The sequence below is a fragment of the Macaca thibetana genome, chromosome 2, assembly GCF_024542745.1.
Source record: "Macaca thibetana thibetana isolate TM-01 chromosome 2, ASM2454274v1, whole genome shotgun sequence".
NCBI classification, from domain to species: domain Eukaryota; kingdom Metazoa; phylum Chordata; class Mammalia; order Primates; family Cercopithecidae; genus Macaca; species Macaca thibetana.
Genome location: NC_065579.1, coordinates 162,282,513 through 162,301,823, shown reverse-complemented (window position 1 = coordinate 162,301,823; position 19,311 = coordinate 162,282,513). Strand labels below are relative to the sequence as shown.

Sequence of the window (19,311 nt, the reverse complement as noted above, 5' to 3'; positions counted from 1 at the left end):
AAAATTGTTACTGACTCCTTCCAAATGGAGGCCAGGGAGGTGGGCAGAGGTCTGAGGAAAGGTTTAAGAGGCTTCCGAGGCTGAGAGGTTCATACAACACAGGATAAAGGGCAGGCTGCTTATGAGGCCTGAGGAGGGCTCCCAGAAGACCCTGAGCTTGGCCAAAGAGACTCAGCCGTTTCCCCAGGGCTCGGTGCTCCAGCAGGCGCTGGGGAAGCAGCTATGAGTGGAACAAAGTCTCTGCTCTTCTGGAAGTTGCACTCTTTCTCTCAGATGTTTCTTCTGATGGGACATGCTGAGAAAATGTGGGGTTTTCTGTGACCCCATGTCCCACTTTCCAGAGCATGAATGTGCAATATTTGAGCCATTTTATGTTTTCAGAATGTAAGTGTCACTGCCCTCTGAAAGGGAAGGGTACACAGAGAAGCAGTTGGGAAATAGGGAAAAAAGAAGAGGGACTCATCGCAGGCAGGCAGGCAGATGGGGGATGAGCGCAGAGGCAAACTCTAGAGACAGGGAAGATGTGTCAGGGAGAGGCCCAGGGCCCTTGGAGGGACCAAGAGGGATGGAGTGAGTTCTTTCGCCAGTTTCCCCGTGCACGTGAGCTGTGGGCTTGGGGGATTGCCACCCCCGCCCTGTGATTAGCTGGGCAACTAGTTTCCCACAATGGTAATGTTCTCAGTCTTCAAAGAGCAAAGATTCTTAACATTGTTTGGTTTGTTTGCCCCTTAGAGAATCTGAAGGCAGCTGTGTACCTTCTCCCCAGGGGAAAAAAAAAATGTACACACCTCTCCCCACAACACAAAATTGTACAGACAATTTCAGGGATTCCGAGTATTTCCCTGAGGCCAGCCTATGGTCCATTTGGGGTTTGAATATGTGCACTTTAGAAGCAGAATCCGAAATTAGATTGTAATTTGGATTCCTGAGGGGTTTTTGTGTGTTTGCTTCTTATTCTCTAATTTGGAAATATGGCGATTATTTTGACCTGACTGCATGCGTATTTGGATGCCTTATAAAAATAAAAACTTTCCTTAAAATATCACGATAAAGGAATTTTTTAAGTCCATTGTCCCTCACCCTTCCCTGTCTTTGATCTTCTTCACCTCCTAGATGAGTGGGGCCCTGGGCTAAGAGGGGAAAGTGTTTTACAAAGGTCAAAGGAAAGGTCAGCATCCTGAGTTACTTTGGACACAGAGGTGGTACTTGGTATGTTCTCACATGGGAAGGAGTCAGCTAGTAGACTGAGTAGGGAAAAAGGACAAAACCAGGATTTTTGTGAGAGAGAAGAGGAAAAAGCGCCAGCTAGGGAGAATAGTGAATCTTGTCAGTCCTGTCAGTGGTGGTGAGGCTGGACTCCTGTAGACCCCGGCGGGCTTCCCCTGTGTCATGTCTGTTTAGGGCTTTGCATCTGTACCTGCACCTGCCCCTTAGGGTTCACATCATTTCTCTCATCAGAATTTCTCACAGTATATTGTACATGTTTTAAAAATGGAAATTTTAGAGTTTATGGTTAGATTATGAAAAGAGACTGGATGTTAAAATGTCCTCAGCACACAAAAACCACATCATCAAAATTATTTCTCATGCATCCTACCCAAATAAATAAGCAATGAACAATAAATGTGATTTGCCTTTTGACATGTATTCAGAGTGGTTTGTGTGTGTGTGTGTGTGTGGACTGAAGACTAAATTTCCTTTGTTAGGAATTTATAAACCTTGCAATTTTATCTAAGATTTTATATTAAAATTCAATGAAATGAAATAAAAACCTAAGCATTTAATAATGTTTTTAAAAATCAGTAACTTTTGTTCATCTGTGTTTTCTTTTTAGAATGAGGTGATGGAGGTTGGTCTGTGTCTGAAAGCCGTGCTCCACCCTGTCCTGGAGATGAAGGGAATTCACTCTGTTTTGCAGAAAAGATTCTGTGGATTAATACAGAAGCACCAGCAACAACCAGAGGGATGGAGACTCCTTTCTCTCCTGATTCTGCAGGCTGGCTCCAAGCCCAGTAAAACAGCTCCCAAGCACCGCTTCAGCTGGGTCCAGTCTTAACAAAGGCAGGAAGCCAGCTAGGGTGGGGGCGATAGGGTCAGCGGGTACATCCCCCTGTGAGAGGTCACTGGTATTCTGTTTTTTGTTTTAGTTTTAGTTTAGTTTTGTTTTGTTTTTTGAGACAGTGTCTTGTTCTGTCGCTTAGGCTGGAGTGCGGTGGTGCAATCATGGCTCACTGCTATCCTTGAAGCACCCCACCCACCTGGGCTACTTTTTCTTTAGTGCAGCGGTGCACTGCCTTCTTTTAGGTGGGATCGCATAAGCATGAGCTGGTAGAGCAGGGAGAGGCGGGCAGCCAGGTTCGGAAGACTAAGCCAATCATTCACTGAAATCACCCTCCTCCCCTCCCACCATTCGTTTTGATCTACCTCAAAGCCAGGCTGTGAAGAAAAGGAAGGCACTTCAGAAGACCTCAGCAGTGTAGTTCTGTGTCTACTTCCATGACCTGTACCTGAGTGTCTCAGCCAACCAGCCCTAGGCACACCACCAGCGTTACTTTGAGATCTGTATATATAGCTAGCTACAGATGGGAGCTGTGTGTTTCTTTATTATTTTGCCACTCCTCATTGTTCCTGTGATTCCTGAACACGCTTTTTGGAAATATGGGTCCCTGTGACTTTTGAGCATACTACTATCACTTTGGATAGTCACTCCATGTATATTTTTAGAAACCTCCATTAGGGAATCATTAAGGCTGTTTAACATCTGCTCTGGATATTACACATTGGCTTTTTGTTGCCCAGTGCTGCAAACGTTCCTGTAGGACTCAGTGTCTTCAGGCAATGATTGTGTATCCTGTTACAGATGGTTGTGATACAGGAAGAACCACTCTTCTTTGAAAATAAAATGTTGGAAGCTTTTGCCAGCTATTTGGGGGGTAGAAGGAATATTAGTGACTGTATTGATTGTCTACAGATACAGAATTGCCTGTTGTGAGGGAACCGAGTGTTTGTTTTGTTGGGAAAAGAAATTTACCAGGAGAAAGAGTTTTGTGCTGTATCGTGAGACATGTCGTCTGTCAGTTAAATCAGCCCTGGGTTAAAGTCAGTGTGAAAGGCAGCTGTGTGTGGGCACGAGCTAGTGTCTGCCTTAGACTAGATTTGACTTGAGTTCTTTATGACCCAGGACTCTGGATAATGTGAATTTGCTTTCTTATTTAACTAGAAGATGCATATACTATAGATCATTGTCTCATTTTAGTGATCGTTCCTTAAACTAGTGAAACTAGTGGATTTCTCTTCTTCCTCTTTATTTTTTACATGTCAAATGTGAACCTTAGTGTATTTGTATTTTGTAGAAAATAATGAAACATTTTAATGGAGAATGGTTTAAAAACATTTACAATAAATTATTTTTGCATCTGTGTTGTTGCATTCCGATTGGCTGAGCTTTGGGCTGGGTTTTCATTTGTTTGTTTGTTTCTTGCAGTAAATGGTGTTGAACATCATCTTTTCATTTCCCTTAGGGCAGCTTCCTCTTCTGGGTGAATAAGATCAAGCCAAGTTTTGCGGGGGCGGCCTGGGTTCTCCTCTCTGTTCCAGCAAAAGCAGGCAGAGGCCATCCCCTCCTCTTTCTCTGAGGTCCTCTGTGGCAGGACTTGGTATCTGAAAGGGCTTGGACTTAAAGGAACGGCCTGTTCATATCTGGAGGCGGGATTTGGTTTTGTTCTTCCCTTCTTCTTTGGAAAGCACCAAGATGCAAGTACCTTGTCTTGGGTTTTGACCACTTGCAAGTCATAGAGAGGACTTTCCATAGGTTCGACTTTCCTGCCCAAATGGTATGGAAAAACTAACCTTTGTGACTAACATATTTGGTGGTGTTTGAAAGAAAATGTCACTTGCAAATGCACTTTCTGCTATAGGAGATAAATCTACTGCTCATCACGCAACATCATGATGAGCATCATGCCTGGTACATAGTGAGGTTTCAAAAATTGAAGGATTTGAGAAGAAAAACTGCTCTTCTCTGGATGTCACTTAGATATGGATAGAATGGCAACAGCCATATTGGCAGAACCCGCTCCTATTCCTCCGCCAACAAAAATTCCAGCCATGTGTCTAATTCTTTTTTTGTTTTTGCCTTTCAATTTAATTTAGTTCTATAGATTTGAAAAAATGATGTGTTTTATAGAAGGCTATAGGGGATACTAATGGAGAAGACAATAAGAAAAGAAGCTGTTGGTTTTATTAAGGAGTTAGGATCAGTACAGATGAAACAGGAAACAGCAGAAAAAAATACCCAGGAGTTAAAGGCAGTCTGGGCATGGTGGCTCAGGCTTGTAATCCCAGCACTTTGGGAGGTTGAGGCAGGCGGATCACCTGAGGTTAGGAGCTCGAGACCAGCCTGACCAAAGTGGTGAAACCCCATCTCTACTAAAAATTAGCCAGGCATGGTGGCAGGTGCCTGTAATCCTAGCTACTCGGGAGGCTGAAGCAGGAGAATCACTTGAACCCAGGAGGCAGAGGTTGCAGTGAGCCGAGATCACATCATTGTACTCCAGCCTGGGTGACAAGAGTGAAACTCCATCACAAACAAACAAAAAAACAAACAAACAGAAACCCCAGCAGGGTTGAGTAGGGTTGCGGGTGGTTAGAGAAAAGAGTGGTCAGTATAGTTTAATCAGAGGAGGATTTTTTGTAGGAAGTAGGACTCAAGCCGAATCCTGAAGCCCTGGTGGGATTTGAATAAGATTTGCCTTCCTTTACACATGTTTGTGTCTTCTTAGGATGAGGTACATGTTCTCTACTTTGTCTTTTACATGTGAATTCTGGACATGAATCCTGTCCTATTCAGAGTCTGATCAATGCTAAGAAAAAGTGGGAGAAATCTCTCAATATGCTCCTTCTCCTCTCCCATCACTCTTTCATTGCTTTAAAATAAGTTAATTCACACTATTGCTGCATTGTTGGCAGCTTTATCCACAGACATCCTTGAATCTTTCCTTTGTGACTAGATATTATAGACTCAGCTTCAAAAGGCACCTCCCTCATCTCACAGTTGGGAAATCAAATTCTGGAGAGCTGGGAGGACCAGCCCGGAGTTCCACCGCTTGTTGAGGGCAAAGCCTAGATCACAGGGCAACCACACACTATGAATGGCCTCCAGCCCAGGGAGGATCCCCAGAGGCATGCTCAGTTCAGGCTTGGCTGACATCTGGGAATTCCTAAGGAGCACAAGTGGTCAGGAGTCAGGGGTGAACGGAGACGGAGGGCCCTCAGACTGCAGGAGACTTTATATGATGATGATGACCTCTCAAGGCTTCAGCAAGTGCCTTGCAAAAGAGAATTCTGTAGGAAAGTAGACAGAATTTACACTGGTCCACTTAACAGTTGGCAGAACCAAGGTACGCTCAGATCAAGTGGCTTTCTGAACTTGAGGCTATAGGCTTGGAAATGAACAGAGACAAATAGAAACAGAATCTACTTTTCCCTGGAGCCCTCGTGGAATCCTGGAGACTTCTATTTCCTGTTCTGTCCGTGCCTGTCAATCCCTGAGAATATCCGAAGCACCTATCACTCAAGTTTGTCCTAAAAAACGTTAGCATTTCAACCTGTTGTCAACAGATTTTCCCGCCCTGTCTTTGCCCTCTTCCTATTTTTCTCTTCTGTTTTAAATAAGAATTTATTCACAGAATAAGGGATTATTTATAGATGCCAGTATGTACGTGAAACGGAAACCACAAAGTCTGCAGTTGCGGCATAAATTGTGCCTCTGAATGTTGGCTAAGTAGTTTTAAGACCAGCATGAGGGAGGGAGAGTTCCCTGGTTATGTTTGTGGCTTGAGAGAGTAATTTAAATGCTCAGGCTCAGGTTCTTTATCAGGGACAGGGATTCTTTCGCTGAGGTGTTGCATCCCTATCTCCCGCACACATCATATATAAACGTGTGTGTGTGAATGTGCATTTTCTGCAAAGGGGGTGCACAGCTTTCATCAGAAATCCTGAAATGTAGGGGAAACAGCATCAGCGTTACATACAGACATAGTGGGTATTTTGGGACATTAAAATTTATTTACTGGAAATTTGAGACATCCTACACATTGAGTATATTACATTCATATCAGGATTTTTTAACTCTTTTTTTGTTCTTAATATTACTTTTGACTTAGAAATCATAATTGTATATATCATGTTGAGTATCTTGAAGCACTCCCAAATGGCTTCCCCTGCTCAAAAGTAATTCCCTTTCATGATCCCTCTTATAATTCCCTCTTGTAAATCCCTGTTATAATTTCATTATAAAAACAACTTTCTTTGGTTAAACATTTATATTGAGTGTGTCCCTGATAAAAGGCATATACTGTTTGGGACAGATAATGCTTTCACAGGATGAGGGTCAAACAAATATTATGTCATACTAAGAATATTTCAACCAGTCTACTTCCACAATGGCCCAGTAGCCACGTGAAAACTTCTAGCATAAACTCATTGATTTGGTGTTTCTACCTTGCTGGAGGACTGCTGGGTGACCCTGAATAACCAGCTGTATCAGCATGGTTTTTTTCCATGCATCATAAAAGATTTTTGTTTCTCTGTACCCTTTGATATCATTTATTCAGCGTCTGTAATAGATGATTGCCTACATTGGATGTAATCTTCCTGTCGATGATGAAGGAGCTGAGCCTCCCAGTAGCACGTTCAAAGTCACAGATGGAGGAAGAGAGAGAACCAGGATTTGAATGACCGATGATCTGTCTCTGGGATCTACAGTCTTTCCTCTAAGCCATGTTACATCTTGTACAATATCCACTGCTAACATGAATGCCTCCTTTTGAGGATCTGATCCTGGTCAAGGATCAGCTAGAGTTCCACGTGAAGGAATCTTGCTAAAAGTAGGAAGTCAGCAGAGGAGGAGATACCAAGATGCAGCTGGCTCTTTAGCTGAAGACCATCACCTGGCCAAAGTCTTCAAAACCTGACACATCCAAGCTCAGGCCACTGCATTTCTCCTCATTTGGGAGTTAGCACATTTTAAATAGCAAAGTTATTCAGCTTTGGTTAACTTTGAGAAGAAAACAGTAACTAAACATAATGTACTAGGGTCCCTGTCGCTTAGCTGGTCAAAGGGCCTGTCTAGTAAACATAATGTACCTACTGCTTTCTTAAATAAACCTCTTTAAAACAAACTATTTTAGCATGCCTAAAATTAAGACAGTAGCCACGCGTTAAATAAAACAAGTGGAAGACACAGGTGTGAATACAGAAATAGCAGAATTTGCTAAATTGTCTTGGTCTCACTTATCCAATTTGTGATTTAATATTTTTATGCCATTTTATTGGTGCCTGCTCTTATGCATCAGTAACCAAACACATTTCTGTTAAGTTTCTGTCAAACTATAATAATTTAGGGCAGGTGTCTGCAAACTTTTTCTCCAAAAAGTGCCAAAGTATATTTATTTTGGCTCTTAAGGGCCTATGGTCCATGTCACAACTACTCAACTCTCCCATGGTTGAACAATCATAGATAGTAGGCAAAGAAATGAGTGTGGCTGTGTTCCAAGAAATCTTTATCTATAAAAATAGGGAGTGGGCCAGATTTGGCCTGGGGGTTACAGTTTGCTGATCCCTGGTTTAGAGGATAGATATAATTTGAGGAACACTAAGGAAAAGATAAGAGAAAGTAAATAATCAGGACACATAGAGGAGTGCCTATCAGAGAAGCTATATGTGTGTTAATTTCCTATGTGGATATTTTATTCATATTTTATACATGACATTATTAAATATATACATTTAGTATACATTTAGTATATTGCAGAGAGCTTTCTATGTAGCATACTGGGGGAGCACTAAATTGGAAGTCAGTAGGAAATCAGGCTCCAAATTAAGTTTTGCCACTAACTTTAATGTATCGTTAGGTAAATTATCCTCTCTGAGCCAAACAAGGGTAGTGGGATTATGGGATCTCCAAGGATCATTCTTCTTAACATTGTCTGATGCTACAATTGTCTTATTAAGATTTCTAGGGAGAAATACAAAGTTAAAAATAAAATCATATAGGTTAAAATTATGTAAACATCTGGCCTAGAGCCTCTTGATTCAACTCACATAACCAACCAGACCCTGGGGGCCAACAGGTCAAAGGACACGATGTAAAAGACATGGCTTAGACACATGGAGTGAGAGGAGCAACACAGGCTCCCGTGGGGTGAGGGCTGAGCTGGAAGGTCACGGTAATGAGTGAACTCCCCCTTGGGTACACTTAGTATGATGAGTAAAGCTTCCTTGTGACTTCAGGGAACAATCATAGGAACACTTTATAAGAAGATCCCAGACAGAGAGCAGAGCCCCTTGTGGTGTGCATAGCTTTAGGGGAATCAGGGAGCGCCCCCCACCACTATAATCTCCAAATCATGTAGAACCAAAGATGGTTACCTCTTTCTCAAATGGTGGTGTTCAGGATAAATGGTTGACCTTTATATTTTGGCTTTTGTGTGCTAAGAGGACTTGTGGTACACAAACCATGCTCTGCAGGGAAAGGGTTGTTGTGGGAGATAAGCTGGAGGGACTTTGTGTCCCATCCCTGCTTCAGGCAGATCCCCCATCCCACCTTTTATTTGTTGGTGCTAAACAAATGCTAGTCCAACCACTTCACTATAAATGGGAAAACTGGGTCTCAGAAGGGGCCGTAAGTGGATGTGGCTGTTGCAGAAAGTGAGAGGAGATTCTTTGAGGCATGAGAAGTTCATATTCATCTTCTGGGGATCGGGCATGCCTAGGGGTAGAAGGCATGTGTAGAAGTGAATACTCAGTCTCAGTTCCTCCCAAGGACTCTCTGGGTCTCTCAGCTTTGCAGGGAACATTCTCATAATACTCTTCAGCAGAGTTCCCTGATGGCCTTCTACAGAGAACCTGATGATGGATGAGGGTATAGCACAGCTCCTCTGAGTAGGTCTGGTCAATATTGTCCTGCTTGTCAAAGAAGAGCCATCATCAAGATTTGGCCTCTTGCCATGACCTTTACACTTCAGTCTCAACACAGGCTTGACCCTGGGTCAAGTCTGTCTTCTATGACCACCTCCTCCCCATCTCTTGGCCATTTTTTCTAAATGACTGCTTCCACCCCAACCACTAGGCCAGCAGCAAGAGTGCTTAAGGTCTAGAGCTTACTCAGGTGCATCCTCTCTGCCCCTTGTTCCCGAGTGACCTCTGACCACCTGATATGGTTTGGATATTCGTTCCCTGCAAATCTAATGTTGAAATTTGGTTCCCATTGTTGGAGGCGGTACCTAGTGACAGGTGTTTTCGTTATGGGAGCAGATTGCTCATGAATGGCTTGGTGCCATCCTCGCAGTTATGAGTGTACAGCCTGAAGAACCATGAGCCAAACAAACTTCTTTTCTTTATAAGTTACCCAGCTTTGCGTATTCCTTTATAGCAACACAAGTGGACTAAGACACTACCCATACAGTTCCCAGTCTCAGGGCTCGGAGGACAGCCAATTCTAATAAAAAAGAATAATCTGGCTGGGCATGGTGGCTCATGCCTGTAATCCCAGCACTTTGGGAGGCCAAGGTGGGTCGATCACCTGAGGTTGGGAGTTCCAGACCAGCCTGGCCAACACAGTGAAACCCCATTTCTACTGGAAATACAAAAACTAACTGGGCGTGGTGGCAGGTGCCTGTAATCCCAGCTACTAGGGAGGCTGAGGCTGAGAATTGCTTGAACCCAGGAGGCGGAGGGTGCAGTGAGCTGAGATTGTGCCGTTGCACTCCAGCCTGGGTGACAAGAGCAAAACTCTGTCTCAAAACAAAACAAAAAAATAAAAAAAGAATAATCTTATAATACCTTAAAGTGTTTTGGTTATGATATTTAAATACCCTCTAGAGATATTTATGTTATTAAATAAGGAAACAACTCAAGGGAAGGTTTCACTTATGATGGGATATCAGGAGGTAAAAAGCAAAGCAGCAAAGTACACGGGGAGAAGCATGGATTTTGAAGTGAAACTTGGTTTTGAATCCTGGTTCTGCCCCCTTGTTAGCGATCTGGTTCTGCCCCCTTGTTAGCGATCTGGTTTTGGGGAATTATCACTTAATCACTCAGTTTTCTCGTCTATAAAATGGGGAGATGGGATGGATTATAGCAGCAACATTCAAGCGTTGTTGTTTTAGCTACATGAGTTGATGTGTGTAAAGCACTCAGCATGTTGTCTGTCATAAATGAAGTGGTCATTAAGTTCCTTTCAATAAGTTATACAGCACAAGTGGCTGCTGCTTCTGCCACCAGGCCCTGAACATGCCACCCGGGTTCACGAGCACTGACATCTAAAGTCTTTCTCCATGTAAGGGTCAGAAGGGATCTCGGAGGCCAACTTCTCCTGCCATTTAGGGTGTCGGCACTTCTATCATCATCTCAAGAAATAACTTACAGATGTTCTCATTACCTGGATGGGAGTAGATGACATTCCTTCATCTGGAGAAAGAAAATACACTCAATGAATTTCACGTTATAGGGAGATTTGAGGGGAGGAGCAGGGGAGGCTAGAATGTAAATAACTAAAAAGCCAAGAAACAGCTGGGGTAGCTCTTCTCAGGCTATTCTGAGCTACAGCATATCCCTGGGGAGTGACAGGACATCTAAACAAGTCACAGCCGGAGCTGTTCTCAGTCTGAGAGGTGAGAGAAGGAAGACACATTTGGTTAGTGTTTGGATAGGAAATCACAATTTCTCCCTCCAGCTCTTTTTCCCTCCTTACCTAGCCCCCTCTCCTTCCTTACACAACATTGATTTTTGTTCCTTACCCAAATTCAGTGCCTCTGCATCCGGCACTCGGGAGACAAAGAAGAATCAGAAACAGTCCCTGTCCTCAAAAGGCCCACAAGCTAGCACAGGAGACAGACAAGGGGCTGTGAGAGATCCACACTGTGGAGTAGAGGGCCGTCGTTTCTAGTCTAGGTGACAGGATGGTGGTGGTGTGGTAATTGTTGTTCGAGGAGTTAGGCAGAACAGGAAAGTCTTAAGCTAAACATTCTCATTCCTGTACCTGCTGGCAAACAACAAATGAGCACGGCAATTTTTCAAAGCCTAATTAAGACCAAATGGCTCTGGCCATTCAGCAAAGAGGCACATTGACACCCTTGCTCCCTCTTGCAAACATACCAGGTCCGTAAACAAACATGTGCCCTCATGTGAAAGTCTACAGAGGAGGCTACCATATGGCATACGGATTGACGTTCTCTTGGTCCTCACATTCTGAATTTCCACATCTCCATAAGCTCCCATAGGCATCTAAGACTTCCCTGATTATCATTATAAGAAAAGCATCTTCAGCACGGAGTTTTAGCATCCGGTCTTATTTCTATTATGTTTTGCTCTGATGGAAATTGAGGTTCCCTGGGACCCACCGCTCCTGGAGTGAAGTGGCTAGGGAGGGAGGCTATATTATTCATTTACACATCTTGCAGGGCTAGATTTTAAGATTCTGTGTAAATGAACTAGGTTCTCCTCTTTAAGGAAGGCAAAGTCAAAACTCTTCCATTTTTCTTCTTCAGAAACACAATGGCTTGTCCTCAGGCCTACACTTTCTTATTTTTATTTTTAGGTGTGATACAATTCATCACACTCTCCTTCTAGAATTCTTCTTTCTCCTTAACTTCAACGCTGTTCTATCACCAGAGACTATTGCACCAGCCTCCTAAGTGGTCTTCTGGTATCCGCTCTTCCCACTCCTTGCTGCAATTTGTCTTCTGCACAGGAACCTGGGTGATATGTTTAATACAAATCTATTCATACTTGCCCCCCACTCCCCATTCCCTGTGTAAAGCCAGTATCTCCTGTAGCTCTCAAGACAAAGATGAAAATCTTTAACCTGACCAGGAGGCCCCACCCCTCCCCTATCCCAGGCTGGCTTTCTTGCAGTTTCTTGTAAGTGCCTTTCTCCTCCACCTTTTGTATCCTTGCCTCCAGTTACTGCCTTCAGCCTCCAGGCCTCAGGCACTAACTGAGGAATTTGGAGATTAATGAGCCAATTCCTGCTTCAATGAGCTCACCATCTAGTGAGGGCAAAAGACTAGCAATTGTTCACATTGCAGCAAAATGTGTAGATATTGTAATTGAAATAAGCCTAAGGGGCTTTGGGAACATAGAGAAGAAGCAGTTTGGAAAGGTAAGTCTTATCAAAAGTGGAAATGATAGGAAATCAATGACTTACTTTCATTTTGGGAATCTTGCCTCTTTTCAAAAATGAGTATTTTTTTCCTGTAAAAGAAAAGCAAAGCAAATTGTTTTAATATTCAGAAACTCTCAAAGGAAATGACACAAACCTACAAAACTTACTTTTAACTCTTTGTTAAAGTTATATGCCTTTTTATAATACCTCCTTCAGCATAGATGAGTTAAATAAAAAAGAAAAAAGTAAAAGATAAGGCCAAGTAGAAATATATTCCTTTGTGCCTCTCTCTCTCTCTCTCTCTCTCTCTCTCTCTCTCTCTCTCTCTCCCCTCCCCTCTCTCTTTTCTAAATATGATAGGGAATTGATTTATAGATGGGGAAATATGGTGATATAGGTTACTTTTTTGGAGACTTTTTTTTTCTGACAAAGTATCAATTTCTTTTCTATCCTGTGAGTGAAGGAGCCAGGATTATTTTCAATCTCAATTCTAATCTATGATCTCCAAAACAAGCAAACAAACAAACAAACACACTCTTCCCATAAGGGAACACTGTATAAAAGACCCCCTGAAAAAATGCAATATAAGTATAATGGAAGTTCATCATCATTTCAGTAGACAAGAACATCTGCTGTGAGGGTGACCATATGTCCTGGTTTGCCTCCACCTGGTTAAGGTCATTATCAATCACTTAGCGAGCTTTAATTATTTTTAGCATCCTTTTCACTCTCAAAGGTATCTTAGTTTGAATGATAAGTTATACGATCACCCCGACTGTAAGTTCTATGTACAAGCGATAGAAACGTGTGCTTCGGAACAGGCAGACTCAGATTTGCAGTGTGACAAAAAGGTGTCTTTTTTCTACGTTAGTAGCTAGTTTCATCTTTGCTTCTGAGGCTTTCGTGTTTGAGGACAGCATGCCACCCATGAGACTGTTGTTCCTGTTTCTCATCAAATTGGAAGGATTGCTTCCCTGATTAACTCTTAGGTGAAGCTAGTAACAGACTTCCGCTGTGGCCACAGACAGTCACAGGTAACTTACAGCAAATACCACATTGAAACCACACTTAGGGAAGTAACTCCTAAAAACAACTGTCCACTCACCAGGGAAAGCAGAAACACCCTTCAGCGATACGGTGATCCCAGCATCTAAAATACCCAAGAGAGATGGCAAATCATAAAACTGATTTCTGCAGCTTTGTTAAGGTGACTCCTTCCCTTTTGCCATTTCTGTGGAAAACCTTTTCTCCCCGCAGCTTGTTTCATTCTAGATAACTTGGACACATCTCTCACAGTAGAATGCCTTTGTCCTCCTAGGATGAAGATGATACTATCAAATTCAGGAAAAAGCTTTCTGCTGTGTTCCCAGCAAAAAAAAAAAAAAAAAATTTTCTCACTCTCAATTCTGGTAATTTCCTTGGTTCCCTTGTAATGAAGAACACACAAGAGTTATCTCCAGGAAATGAAGGTACAAATGTGTGGAACTTTTACAAATCATTTTTTTCAGGTATGGGTTAGGCAATATCTGTACAGTATTTTACTATACTCTGAATTTCTCCAATTTACAGTATATTGCAATTGTTCGCTCACTTGTCTATATTCTACACTGGAATGTGAGCTTTGCAAAGCTGGGGACCATATTGATCTTGTGCATTGTGGTATGTATTTCCAGTGTATGACACAACATCTGGCACAGTAAATGGGTTTTCAATAAATATTTGATGAAGATATGAATACAGAATGAATAGCCAAGGACAGAACAACCCTGCTGCAGGAGGTCAGCAAATCTACCATCATGACTCTAGCGATATAGTTAAATAACGTGACTTCTCTCTTGTAGCATAAAGGCTTAGAATCTCTATGCAGTCCTACATCTACATTAATGTCTAAGTATCATTCTGTACATCTTTTTGAAATTGAGGCATAGTCAACTACCTACATGGTTGAATGTGAAAGCCCTTTATAAAGTAGTACGTGTATCAGTTACAGTATGTAAAAACCTTTGGAAAACACCATCCAAAAATGTCTCCCCAGTGAGTTTTCCCATGAAGTTCCATCAGGAGGAGCAGTGGAGGAGAGGCTGACTGCATCATGACCTTGGCTGTGGTCACCCGCTTGGCTGAGCATTCTGACAGCCTCTAAGATCTATGCACCATCAAAGCCTCTGGGGCCCAGAGGCACAGCTGCAACTCTTCCTCTTCTTTAGGTTACCTTCAATGTGCTTCAGGCCGTTTGCTTACATCTCCACTTAGTTGCTAAGGAAACATCATAAGAAAACTACTGAATCACACTAAGCTAACAAACCAGGTTCACTGAGGAGGAATGAGTGAGAAAAGAGGAGGGGGATGATTTTGAGAGATATTCTCTGAACTCCTGAGGCCACAGTTTTTAAATCTGTAAAAGAGGATGTACATACTGCTTACACAGGGAGTTATAAGAATAAGCTGAGGTTAAATATGGGCAAAAACTATTTGTAAGCTGGCTGTTTCTTCTACTCGACTTTTCAGCAATTTATTTTTGCATTTCAACATGGTTGTTTTGGTTTGGGATGGGTTCAGACAGCCTCCAAGAAGAAAACCAGACAAATATCTTTAACTTGAGGTTACATGTCAGCAATTTGAGGTATCTGTCCTTTTCACAAAGCCTTCTCTGGCTCTCTGGTCTACCCAACCCCTCCCTTGTTATAATGCCATGACCCTTCTGATTTATTTCATCCTTTGAACTGTATGCCTTAACATGTGCCCGCTGATACCCCTGAAAATATGTAATTCTCAACTTGCACTGAAAAAATGCACCCTGTTGAAAGGAATCTCTGGGTTTCCAGCCCCTAACGCAGGCATTGGTGTTAAAAAATAACAACAGCGCTTGTTTTTTAATTGCTCCTCCTTCAAAATCTCCTCCTGAAACCATGTGAAAAGCACAGATAACTTTACAGACCACAGAAAAACTGACCTTGTCACCCCTTGGGATTCTCGGATCCTGGAACATTAGTTCCATATTTTAATTATTCCTTTCCTTAGAGAGAATACTTAAGGGCTGGATGTTTGAAAGGTCTGTTCAAAAAGAATTAATGAGGTGGTCTTTGTTTAACAGCATCAAGGCAATCACAACGGTGTCTCCACAAACTTTCTAAAAATTGTCATAACATCTGGCATGTGTTCACCTCAGAAATAGACATCTATAGCTTAAAATAAAATGGCTAGGGTGGAGGTTGAGCACAAAGGTACCTTTGTGGTACAAAAGGACAACAGGAAACAAAAGGACAACAGGAAATAAGACCCCTTATTTTATAACGGGGCATGACAGGGACTAACAGGGTCTTAGTTCCTGTTGCTAGGAGTTACATTAGGCTTCTAGCAAAGTAGCCCATCTCCTGTCCAAAGTTTTTCAGCATTTTGTCTTTTGTCCTGTCTTCACATTTGCTACTATTGCAACTGCTGCTGGTCTAAACAGGGTCCTCCCTCACTGGGATGTGAAGTCCATGGCTTGACACACTTCATTCTTCTTGGGCAAAGGCTGGGGGGAGTTTGGTTGATTTTGCTCTCACCTGGACGTTCTCTGTTTGGGGCTTTGCATTCTCAGATTCCAAGGCATCTCTTGAGAGTTCTGCTGCCACCTGAAACTCAACGTATCAGAAACAGGCTAAGTATTTCCTAACCAGGCCTACCACTTATTTTCATACTTTTTCCAACTTTCCTCATTTCTGCTATTTGTGTGTGACTCTGAAATTGACTGGTTGCCCTCACATATGTTAATACTCTTTCCTCAAGCACATGCCACAAGCTACCTTTGATCTGACATGCTCTCCATTGCCACAGCAACAGCCCACTGATATTCTCCAACTGCCGTGAACGAGTGATCGTAAATTGTCCGTTCCCAAATATCCAGGGATCCTCATCATGACCCTGAGAGTATCAGTGTCCAGAGAGAGGCCTGAGGTCCTCAGCTACTGTCTCTTTGGTGCAGTTCCAGGAGCTATACACAAGTAATGGGGAAGGGTACTGGCGTTGTCTTGTGTAAATCACACCATCTTTCACAGAAAGCATGGAGGCCCAGAACAAGGGATAGAAGGAGAAGAAAAGGATTGAATAAAGAAAATAAATTGGTTCATTGTTTGGGTTAGATTTCTGTATACCCATCTTTCCATTTGTTGGGAACTGGGGGTATGAGGATAAAAAAAACTAACACTTAAACACTACTTAATATATGCCAATCATTTTGTGTGTTATATTTCATTTAATCCCAGAATAAATCCGTAAGATAGATATTATCATTATACTTTTTACACTAATGAGGAAACTGAGGCCCAGAATGCCAGGCAATTGGTCTGAGGATCCACAGCCACTAAGGAGGAAAAGCTGGGTTTGCTGCTGGCAGGTCCCTTCCTCTGAGACTGAGCTCCTCTCAAGAAGGGATGGGTGCCATTCTATCCTGTGCAAAATTTCCCCAGTTTCTTAGCTTATTTGACCTGGAGAGACACGGTTGGGGGGTATGCTGATTGGATGATAACTGGGTGTTGGGGTGACAATGAAAATTAAATACCGGTATATACAAGACTTTTGAATACATTAAGGGAAACATTTTATTTAATCATTTTAATGAATTTATTTTTAAAACTGGGTCTTGCTATGTTGCTCAGGCTGGCCTCAAACTCCTGGGCTCAAGCAATCCTCCTGCCTCAGCCTCCTGAGTAGCTGGGACCACGGGTGCATGCCACTGCACTTGGCTCAAGGGAGACCTTTTAAATCATCATAGAAATAAAGATGTTGGGCAAACTGATCAACTATTTGGAAAAAAAATTATATCTGACACCATATACTGAATATACGTTGCCAAATGTAAAATAATAAAATCAAAACTTGGGTTGGTTTGTCTTATCTTGGGAAGAGCAAAGAATTTTAAGCATGAATGCAAAGGCAGAAACCAAAAAGCTTTCTAGATTTAAAATTGAATTTTCTTTAAAATACAATAAACACAAAACTATAAGAAGTCCAAACACCATACAATGTGTGTACCTTGGAAAAAGTATTTTTTTCTTGCATAAAACAAAATTTTAAAGTAAAAAGTTTTTTAAAGTTTTTTTTTGCAATGTTTATGAGAATGGACTAACTTCTTCAAAGCACAAATAGCTTTTACTATCAATAAAACAAAATATATCAAAATAATAATGGGCAAAAGACATTACTGGCTCTTCACATATGAAGAAATACAAATGGCTAATGAATACAGAAATTTAAATAAGCAGAATGTATCCGATGTTATCAGTAGTTATAAATGCAATTACCATTTTTTTTGTTTATACTTTCTGTATTTCCCAATTTTGTTATTACAAATACATAGTAAGGTCATAATTTTTTACCCCCACATCAAAGTTCTAAAAAACAAATCCCATATGTGACTTCAATCAGGACTTAATAACTCATATCATTTCTGTATTTTGTTTTGTTTGATTTATCAGAATGGTGATTTCTTTATGTTTCCAGTCAATCATTTACCACTTATTAAGTGCCTGTCATGTGCCAGAAACAATGCCAGGAACCAGCAATTCAAAGATAAATAAGAAACAATCACTACATTTGAGCAGCTCATATCTAGTAATAAAAATAGTAATTTATATAATTGTTAGAACAATGCTAGAGTAGAAGATTGACAAGGGGCTGCGAGGACCCAGGGTAGAGAAGTCTCAGACAACATGATTTTTAGGAAGGGACATGAGATATTCCACAGGACCATCAATCTTCTTTTCAGCAAGTGGTCAAAAGTGGGCTAACAGTTTTTCCTGTGTTCCACTCTCCAGTGGCATGAACTGAGACCTGGGATTCCAAACATAACCCTGTGAAGACCCCCTCTGGCTGGCTTACTCTCTCTAGATCGCCCCAGTTTATACCCTAGAGATTACCTTGTCTTTAGTGGCACTAGATTTTTACAATGACGGCTTTGATATTAAGGAAGATAATGGTCAAAAAAAAGAAAGCAGAAAATATCTTCTAATTTTGAACCCTACTTTGTGTCAGGCACTCACTATGCTAGCACAATACACACTAGAACCCTCTAAGGTAGATACTGTATAAAGAAACTGAGGTCCAGAAAAGTAAATCCGAGTTCTCTGCCTATTTAATTTAGATGACCTCTGCTTACCTGCTTACAGGGAGTGCACATCAAAGGAAGCCTCAAGGTGGCAGGAAGCTTGCTGTTTGTTTCAAACTTAAAATTCTGGCTGAAAGAGGGTGGTGATTCTGACCTCCTTGTGGAGCATGAGGGGCTCAGGAGAGCATCTCCTTCCTGGGCTTTCAGAAAGTTTTTCATTTCTTAGGTGGTAACCTATTATATAGACCTTCCTTGGTAAAGTCTTTCCACCTTTCAGCTATTCTCCATCAGCTGCTCACCATGATTCTTCGGAGAAGGGAAATTTAATGTGGTATCTGGCACTGAGTAGGCACTGAAGGCTTGGCAGTTTGCTTACCCAACTACTTTCTACCCCGACTTAGTGTGCTAACTGTATACTAGCTTTCTTTTTCTCTTCCTTGCTGTATTGCCCTGTCCCATCTCCTCTGCTCTCCCAAAGGGAGTCTATTACTTACCTGTTTTCTCTCAGCAGAGAGTTTCCCATCCTCTCAGTCCTCTCAGGGCTTCCCCTCAGTCCCTTTATCACTTCCTTCTTGACTTGTGCTTTGACAGGACAACTCCTGACTTAAAGAAAGGGCTGTGTGGCTCTGGCCACCCATGCAGAAACAGCAGAAATGGGAAGGGTGTCTCTGCAGAGGGGAGGAAGAGGCTGGGGGAGGAGTGCTAGAGGCGCACACGTGCAGAATGTTCTAACATGTCAGTGTCTGAATCAACTTGGCTGTTGGCCATAACCAGCAACTACCCGTCAATGAGAGCTTCAAACCTCTGGGGAATCCCAGGTCTGAAATTACAGATGGGTCATGGGAGTTTTTCCACTGCAGGTATTTACATTTATAAATTACGTTGTCTTCTTAAAAACGTCAGAAGGAGGTTAAAACAGTCAAGCCACAGACCTGTAAGAAATACAGTATCAACAACTCTCAAATCTGAAAACAAACACCCAATAACAAAATAGGCAAAATATTTGAACAGACACTTCACCAAAGGAACTATACAGATGACCATTAAAAGATGATGA

At 41.9% G+C, this 19,311-nt stretch overlaps 2 protein-coding genes across 4 annotated transcripts in view; one reads left to right on the top strand and one right to left on the bottom strand.

The window, feature by feature from the left end:
* The window catches only part of C2H3orf52 (chromosome 2 C3orf52 homolog), a 32,734-nt gene extending 29,314 nt beyond the window's left edge, over positions 1–3,420 (top strand). The window contains exon 6 of the mRNA XM_050778883.1: positions 1,835–3,420. Coding sequence (XP_050634840.1) covers positions 1,835–1,839 — 5 coding nt within the window. The 3' untranslated portion in view covers positions 1,840–3,420. The remainder of the gene's footprint in view (positions 1–1,834) is intronic.
* Positions 3,421–6,046: 2,626 nt separating this feature from the next.
* Positions 6,047–18,962, bottom strand: GCSAM (germinal center associated signaling and motility). 3 transcript variants are annotated; one of them, XM_050778888.1, is made up of 6 exons: positions 18,749–18,962; positions 15,715–15,783; positions 13,272–13,316; positions 12,209–12,255; positions 10,442–10,470; positions 6,047–8,964 (listed from the first exon to the last, which is right to left on the bottom strand). In XM_050778888.1, the coding sequence occupies exons 1-6, from the start codon at positions 18,775–18,777 to the stop codon at positions 8,650–8,652; spliced, it is 534 nt and encodes a 177-aa protein (XP_050634845.1). In that variant the 5' UTR covers positions 18,778–18,962; the 3' UTR covers positions 6,047–8,649. The 3 variants fall into 3 exon arrangements, with proteins under 3 accessions (XP_050634845.1, XP_050634844.1, XP_050634846.1); XM_050778887.1 differs by having other exon boundaries at positions 15,715–15,789; positions 18,749–18,909; XM_050778889.1 differs by lacking the exon at positions 18,749–18,962 and adding an exon at positions 18,306–18,740.
* Between the last annotated feature and the right edge of the window lie 349 nt (positions 18,963–19,311).